This window comes from Nicotiana tabacum, chromosome 11 (assembly GCF_000715075.1).
Source record: "Nicotiana tabacum cultivar K326 chromosome 11, ASM71507v2, whole genome shotgun sequence".
NCBI classification, from domain to species: Eukaryota; Viridiplantae; Streptophyta; class Magnoliopsida; order Solanales; family Solanaceae; genus Nicotiana; species Nicotiana tabacum.
In genome coordinates this window covers 77,080,678-77,089,886 of record NC_134090.1, presented here as the reverse complement: position 1 = coordinate 77,089,886, position 9,209 = coordinate 77,080,678, and the positions used below count along the sequence as shown (strand labels likewise).

Here is a 9,209-nt window from a genome sequence, read left to right as displayed (position 1 = left end):
TTCTAACAACATTTAATTATTAATAGTGTATTCTTCGTCTTATTTTATGTAAAGACGTTCGATTGCACAAAGAGTTTTAAGAAAGTTAAAAAAAAATTAACATATTTGTCAAATATATGCAAATTACAAATATCATCATTTTAAATGATTGATGATGAGAGTCCAAGATAATTTTTTATTTTCTCTCTTCTATAAAAGAATGAGCTTTGACATCAAGGGGTCTCAATAAGTCATATTATCAAAGATAAAATGGTAGGCTAAAATTAAATGATTTTCAAAAAGAAGAATGTGTATGTCACAAAATGAGACAGAATAATCAAGAAGATGTGCTTTAACAACCTAATCATTTTTGAACTTTTAATCATAAACCTAGATTCTTTAGTTTGTCCACCACTTCTTAACGAATAACTCTTTTAATGGGAGAACTATCCACCTTTAGAGCCACAATCAGTACGCGTTTGCCTAGTTCGTGGAACTTAAAATGAATGTATGACAGATTTTGTCATCCTATAGTTGTACCAAAATGAAAATGAAAAGAGGAAGAGAAAAAGAAAAGTAAAGAGCTAAGTTAGTTCACTATAAAAATGTGGAAAAGATAAAAGCAGAAAGGCATATTGCATTTTATATCGGTAGACTATTTCACAGAAGCAACAAGCTAAGACTTTTAACCAGTAGGAACCTGCATACACTAGGAAAGATCTGATAGAGAAGTACACTTACTACTTGCTCATACTAAATAATTTCTGATAAGAACCTTACATATGTTGACTTCTATTATAACTACATATCCATTCTCCAAATAACCAGAGGCAGTTTCAAGGATTGCTGGCAGTGTACTGCGCTTTGAACTCAAGAACCGGGGGCAAAGGCAGCTACACCTATTCCACAGGAGACTCTTCTATATAGAATGTAAAAGGAACTGAAAAATTTAAGCTTACATAAAGACGTACAAGATAAGTACCAGTACACCAGCCTACATCAAAGGTTCCTGCATTTTAGAACATCCCATTCCCGAGATCACATCAGATCTTCAGCTGTTCCAATTTCTCTATCTCTTCAGACTCTTGCAGCTTCCTGTCAGCTGCAATCCCAGTCACACCTGTTGGCGTTGCTGAGTTCTTTGAAGCCACTGGATCAACTTGAACTGGTAAAATGTTAAAATCAGTTGGCTTCTCTAGCTGAGCTGGTTGGACTCGAGAGCCTGGTCGCTCCTCAACATGGACCCCTGAGAGGCATTGTGGTGATGGAGCTACTTTAATCGATGAGTCATGCACCTGAATTTCAGGTTCCTTTAGAGCCAGTTGTTCCTCAACTCGAACAGGTGCAGTTCTAGAAAATAGGGGTTTCCTTAATTCAAGTGCTGGATCTAACGCCGGTAGTTCCTCTGACCGTGTAGGGGGAGCAGCATAAACTGGCACTGTCTGTCTTACACAGACAGGTGGTGCCACTCCGAATCCTGGTGGCCTCATTGCCCTTGGAGATTGAGATGGTGGCGGAAGTTGTGGTGCGGAGAAAACAGGAACTGCATTCCTTATTGTCACTGGAGGCGCCATTCTATGGTGTGGGCCAAAATGCCTGATAGGAATATATGGTGCTGCGCCAACGACAGGGAACTTATCTGCTCGAACACTGTGGCTCTCCATGGAAAAGCTTTCATTTATAATACTACTGATTGCTTGTGCTGTTCTTGGACTCAAGGATGTATTACTTCCTGTAGTGCTAATAGGTCGACTTTGAGAAGTAGTTTTTACACATAATGGACTGATTGGTCTAGTGCGAGCAGCAGTTCTTGGGCATATTAGTGGAAGGATTTTTGATGTTGAAGATGGAAGCTGCTGTATACTTGATGGTCTGGGATTAGGTATTGGAAATTTAATTGGAAATGGTACTTTAGCCAGTTTTGCCTTCAAAATATACTCTCTCAGAGCACGTGCCACAGTTACATGCTCCTGCTCATCATTTTTACCTCTATCTGGTACTGAACTTTCAGACTGCTGTGCCACTGGATGGAAAAAAAAAGTAAAAGCATGTCACTCACCAACAACCTAAAGTTTTTTATCACATATCAAAGTGCATATCAAATGTGATACTGAACAAAACCAAAAGGAACAAAAACGAGAAATCAGAATTGAAAATTCATTGCCATATCTCTGAAAAGACAAATGTTCAGACAAATATCCATGTGCAGCAGTGAAAACATTCTATGTAAACCCTACCATCAAAAATAAACAAATCATGCCTAATTGACCAAATAATCATTTGTAAGCACAATAGAAGCAAACATTAGACTATCACACTGAAACTGCACTTGACATCATTATACTCTTTGAAAAAGTTAATACTCCTACATTGCTGCAAGGAATTGGCAGTATGAGAGTCAATCAGCTCAAAAAAAGTCCCATAGCAGGTAATATTTTCATCCTTTCAATTACTTAGACAAGCACACAGGCAGCCTTGCCTCACAATTCAACCTTCAAGTATGGCCTGACAAAACCAAGACACATGCATGCGTGTGCACTTGAGATCACATTTTCGTAAAGGGCCACTCCGTGGAGCTTGTGAAACAAATATGGATTTGCTACGTGACAATCGATGAAAATAAACAAAAGGCAGGAGGTTATGTGCTTGTGACTGTTTAATGGTTTATCATCCGGGAAGCTGTCTTCACGTCACTAGTCATTGCCCTCCTCACCAGCTGCTGTTCAATTACTACTGTTAAGTTGTCCCACATGGGTAGAATGTGAAATATTTGGTCTACTTATATGGTCTTAGGCCATCCTCACCTCATGGCTTTTGGGCGCCCATATTACTTTTCTTAACGTGGTATCAATGCCAGACCAATTTCAATTCTTGATTTACCCGATGTTGGGCCCCCATATTATGTTGTCACTCCAGTATATGGATAGCAATCCCCAGAGCCCATTTCTTACTACCATACACATAATGCAGTATAATCCAAGTAAAGCATGAGGAGATTCAATAATATTCATCTGAAGGATGCTACTAATGCTGCGGAAGGAAAACTGTCCCAATACGCTTGATATGGTACACGCACAAGAAAAGTGACAAATCAGCAGGTTTCATTTTCTGCTGGTCAATGCAAGGCACTTTTTCTTTTTGGTTTTTCCTTTTCTAGTGGGAAGGGGCTGTGAAGGGGTAATATTTAGAACTGATCAAGTTTCAAGAGTCAAAATGAGCCTCAAGTAAAAACTCATGCTCCAAGTTTGACTCCACTTCTCCTTTCCAAAAGTTTGATACAGCTTCTGTGGTTAGAGTCTCAAATAAAGCTTCAGTTGACTCCAAAAAGTCTTATTCTCCAGGCTTTGTCTTCTCTATCAATCTTTCCATCTTTCTTTCTATTTCTCAAGCTAACTATTTGTATGTGTTAGGAAGGCTGTCTTATGGTCAATGTTCCCAAAGGTAAACATAACTGACAGTCAACGTCATCTATTAGATGTCTTTAGCATCCATAGAAATCAACTGATTTCATCTGTTTGCTAGCTCTAATCACTAACTACACTCTTTAGTGATCCCTTATTCTTGCTCCTTTCTCCTACTTTTGCAACAGTTGTTCACCCTATCTACTCTTCAGCTGCTCCTTGATTTTTTTTTTTTTTTTTTTTTGAGAATAAGCTTTTCCTTGCAGTTCTTCCGGCAGAGGCACTCCACTATCATCGAACTAAAAGCCCCTGAACCTCTCTCCAGAAAATCAAGCCATTTTGTTTCAATCAACCAAACAAAATCATTACATACCCTTTCATGAAACCAACAGTACAACAGTAAAATTTACAGCACATACACTAAGTGCCGTACTAGTAGGGATTGTCAACTTGTCATACAAGATTAGACATGATTAAAAATGATCACATTTGCCACAAGGTGCAACTAGTAGACATAGAAGATAAAAGGAGAGAAGGTGCTTGAGATGATTTGATATGTCCTGTGTTGACCTCACAATGCATCGGTCCCCGGGTATGAAACCATGGAGAATGAAAGATAAGTTGCTCTGACACGACAGTTTAGGCACCGCACCCGTGTCGACACAACACTAGTATGGGTGTGGGTATGGCATCCGTACCGGATCTGGTCAAACTATTTTGGGTACTTTGATCACGAGGTACGAAAAAGTTCGAGATGAGATACAATTTGATTGCCGAAATCAGAATCAAAACTAGGTTAAATTTGAAGAGAATAGCATATCTCATCTAGGAAATCAATCATTTACTTATCTACAACTTAAGAATAAAAAAGAAATTCACACTTTACAATCTATACGTAAGTATTCCACAAAACTTCTCATAATTTAGAAATAGTTTTACATTTTTATTTTTTGAATTATTTTTAGCCGGATCCCGCAGCCGTATCCGTACTAGGATTCATATCCCCGAATCTTAGAATTTACATCTCGAAGGACCCGACATCTAGATCTGCACCCGTGTCCGAGCAACTTAGAATGAAAGTGCTAAAAAGGAATGAGATAGACCTAAAATCATATCGAAGGAAGTTGTCTTAAAAAAACTACAATTTCTTGGAATCCATGCAAATTTAGCAAAAGATAGGGCACAACGAATGAAAAAGATCTATATAAGCAATATCAATTAGTAGGGGATGTATGCTTTAGTCATGTTAGTACATTTACTTTAGAACTTATGCTTTCTAGGAGCTTAACCCTATCTAAGATTTTTATGCCAATAGAATATATAGAGAACTTCTAGTAATTATCATATTTTTGAGTTATGTTGGGCTAAGATGAATTTAAATGGAGAAATATGATCAGTGAGGATTCATAAAGCCGACCCCAACTTGTTTGGGGATGAGATTAGTTCCGTAATCATGCGCAAGCAAAATATGACACACATAGCCTCTACATATGTTAAGACAAAAGATGGAAAAAATTTCTAATCCTGAGAGTTGAACAGTAGAGAGCAGAAGGCTACTCCCTCCACAAGCATGAAATGGCCAAAGAGAGAAATATGGGGTTTTGGGGGTGGGGGGGTGCACAAGCCCCGATACACCTTTAGAGTCTCTCTTCATAAAGAAATAAGATTTCCGAAGTTATAATTTTATCCAGCAACTATCAATTAGCTCAGTAGGTATTCAGATAACTTACATAGTTTCAGAGATGACCAGGCTGTCATTGCTGCATTCTTTTCAGCTTGCTTCTTATTCTTAGCTGGCTCTCCCGTAAATGTGACGCCTGCCAATTCTACTATGCAGGTAAAGATGGGAAGGTGTCCTACACCAGACCTAAAGGTTGTATATGTTGGCAATAATGCTCCTACTCTTTGTGAAACTTCCTGTAGTAGATTCTTATATACCCCCGTCTCATCCTGCAAATTGTAGATAGCAGAATTAGAAAATAAGCATGACGATAGCAAACAACAAATCATTAGTTTTTCTTTTTCTTTTTGCTAATGAAGCAAATAACCAATCATCAGTATGAGCCTGCAGAAAGATTTGTGCCAATACTTGGCAGCTACATCTCCAATGACTAGATGAATTTTACATATCCCTATATAGTACAAACACCAATATATAGGTGTTTCCGTCGCAAAGACATCGATGGGCCACATTATACATATGTAAAAATGGGGTTTTAATCTCCTCTATGACATTACAGGATCTATACCTAAAAAATGCACCAATACAACAACAACAACAACAACAACAACAACAACCCAGTATAATCCCACTTAGTGGGTTCTGGGGAGGGTAGTGTGTACGCAGACCTTACCCCTACCCTAGGGTAGAGAGGCTGTTTCCAAATAGACCCCCGGCATTCTTCCCGCCAAGAACTTCCCACCTTGCTCCTGGGGAGACTCGAACTCACAACCTCTTGGTTGGAAGTGGACGTTGCTTACCATCAGAGCAACCCCTGATGCACCAATAAAAAATGCACCAATACAACAAGACAAAAACTCCATACTTTTAAAAAAAAAAATTGAACAGAATTAATTATGGCAGTAATTCTTAGAGATATCGGTTTGGGAAACTTAGACCTGTCTAGCTCTAAGATAAAAACATAAGGAACTTCTTTTTTGATATGAAGATAAAGCTGAAGGAACTAAACCCTAAACCCTAAACAAAAGGAGCTATGTTCACCAAACCACAAATTTCTCAACAAAGATGATTTAACAATACAAAGCAAAATATAAGTCTTCTTTTGGGCGCAAGGTTTGCAACTTGGTGGATAATGTGCCAAGCCCTCTACTTTCTCCCCTTAAATACCAGACTTTTGTCTATGGCTTGATGTGCACCTAACCCATACATTACTCACAGCGCTGTTACCACTAGACCAAGCCCGGGGAAACTAGTAAAGAAGAGAAAACCAATACATTATACTAATGAACAATAACTCTTCCCATGATATTAAGTACTGCACTTACTAAATGACAACAACTCACCATCTTTATCTATTTCTCTTATTTCACAAAAGACACAAGATGCCAGTTGTTTTTACAGTACCCAACTTAGCTAGGACCACTTCACTTATCAGAAGTCAACAATATGAAGTATTGTGAATGATATTAACTACTCAACCACCAATTTCATCGTTTCACTTATACTCTATCATTATGATTGCACCACTTCCGCTAGAGGAGTCCCACTTCTGTTGTTCGGACTCCCCAGTTTCTATTCCTAAAAGAATAATGCAAATGCCTACTCTATCATCTGTAATGTGCTGAGTACAATCAACATTAAGAGACGCCTAATATGAGCATACACTTTCCAAAATATGAGTTCCGCATCCAAGTCCACATGTTACTTTGGTCTCAAAGGCCTAAATCATATATCATTACGATATTATTATAGTTCAATTATAATCTTTTAAACATCCAACTTAAAGATAAACATCAAATATGCTTAAGTTTGACATTTTTTGACAATTAAAGCTAAAAGGTAAGCTTAAGTTTGACATGTGCAAGAGAGACTTTCCAGCTATCGAAATGAATCTTGACGAAAAGAATGTGGATAACTGATAATTAGGAAATCACTAGGAAGCCCTCCTGAGTGAGGCATCAAGTCATAGAATATCAAAATATTACAGCTTAAAAATGATTTATCCCAAACCTATTGATGTAAACTTAGACAGGAGAAAGTGGAGACAGAACAGACAGTCATACATGATACACATTGATAGGCCATTGTATGTGTCAAATTCTAAAATGTGCATTGATAAATTTAGAAGTCCTAGCTATATCCACATTTAACTCTAAAATGCACATTATGTACATATAGTTCCAGAACTTCCGAAAAGAAGTGTTCAACACTTCAAGTCACACAACAGTCGAGTAACTTGGCAGACTTTACAGTTGCTGGAAAATAAATACATATTCAAAACAAACTTAAATCCGTCAATTACATTAGACACAATTTCACAACCATATAAGAAGCTGAGAATCCAACAGCCAAATATCTTACACACAGCTCTCCTACAACATCAACTAGAAAAAAGAGGAGATAACTCAGGATTTCAATTATATGCACTGGCAATTTTTATTTTTATTTTACATAATTTAACCAGTTATGGCATGATAGTCACTGTTTTCCAGGTTACCAATCAATGCTTGCTTTTAGGCTAATAATGGCAAAGTCATTGAAGCTTATGATTATGAACATTTCTGCTATCTCACAGCCTCATAAAGACGAATTAACCATTCTACCCAACCTCTTACCATAGAAGATCAGCATTCCTTATACAGCTAAACTCAACCCAATAGAAACCATAAATGCAACACCTAAACATTTATGGAAAAACCCTAAAATTTGAAAATTAACTCACGAGAATTCTAGCGGCGAGGGAGTTAGAAGGACCACGACTAGCGAGTGCATTGAGTGCAACCTCAGCGGCGGAGTGCTCGGCCTGACGAAGTGTGGAGCAGTAGTTAGGACTCTCGAAAATCTCGCCGTTGAAGTTCACCGTCGCCTTGAACCGCGGCGCGTGATCGGGACCTTCTCTTATACATGTGTAGGACGGCAAGTTGAAGCAGCTCCTCTGTGCCAGCTCCTGTAGCTGGTTCTTATACATTTCTTCAACAACCGACACACCAATCCCAGCAAACACGAAAAATGAAACTTCAAAAAGTAAATGGAAGAAAAATCAGCTGAAATCAGTTAATTGAATAATCGGAGGCTTTCATGTTCGCTGGCCATGGAGATCGATCGGAGAGTTACTCTAGGGTTTTTGGTGTATTTACATACACTTGGAGTGTATGTAATGATTTACGGAGAGAGAGAGAGTAACATCTGAGGATTTTTGCCTCTACAGAGAGAAAAACAGCTAGATTTTCTTCAAAAAAGGAAAAAAAGAGTTTAATTTAATTAGTGAACTCTTTTTTCGGCTTGCATTAAAGAACAGGTGTGGACTACTCATCTACGCGCATTCTCATGTTGTTAAGGTAGAGAAATTATGAAATTTGACCGTTTAGAGGACCATTTCTTTCATTCACGAACTAATTTTACAAAATTACGATAATGATTGTAGTATTATTACTGGGAGTGCCCAAAATAAATTGGTCACTTATTATAGACCGGAGGGAGTAATAATGAACAAAAAATGCTACCATTATCTATGAAAGTAGTCATGGAGACACTATAATGTTATAAATAATAGTAATACGTAATTTGTTATGTATGAGTTATCTAGTTTAAGAGCATACGTGTGTATAGGGTAAAATATGTTTATATTTAATGCTCACATGATAAAGCGACACGTGTAGCCGAAGACAGAAGACAATCAAGGCCGAAGACAATGATCTCGTTTGTTATCGGAGAGAATGGTATTCATAAAGGCGAAATAAATATTTGCCACTCGGTAGCATTTAATGGAGAATATTCTACAGCACTAAGCACATGGTCCGTTACAAAGAATTTGGCATTCACTCCCTATCATTACACATTCTTCAATGACCCTCATAATTGTCATTAAAGAGGGGCTTGATCCTAGGACCTTGTTCCCTAGGTGCAACTATAAATAGTGAACTCTACAACCATTGTAAGAGAGACTAATTTTCTAACAAGCTAATACTATACTTTGCTCAAAAGCTTAATACTATTTTATCCTCTTACTTATTAATATTGTTCTTATTGCCCCCGAAACGGAGATTTCTGCTATTTTATTTCGATTTCAAGACTAAGTCTTACTTTCTTGTTTAATTCATTTATCATTTTAGGATCAAATCGATTCACTTGTCTATAAATTATGTATA

The 9,209-nt window shown here is 37.6% G+C and overlaps 1 protein-coding gene across 1 annotated transcript; it reads right to left on the bottom strand.

The window, feature by feature from the left end:
- Positions 1–598: 598 nt before the first annotated feature.
- Positions 599–8,380, bottom strand: LOC107764002 (double-stranded RNA-binding protein 2-like). Its single transcript, XM_016582523.2, has 3 exons — positions 7,784–8,380; positions 5,111–5,330; positions 599–2,002 (listed from the first exon to the last, which is right to left on the bottom strand). Exons 1-3 carry the CDS (start codon positions 8,027–8,029, stop codon positions 1,023–1,025), a joined length of 1,446 nt encoding a protein of 481 aa, XP_016438009.2. The 5' UTR covers positions 8,030–8,380; the 3' UTR covers positions 599–1,022.
- Positions 8,381–9,209: the final 829 nt, after the last annotated feature.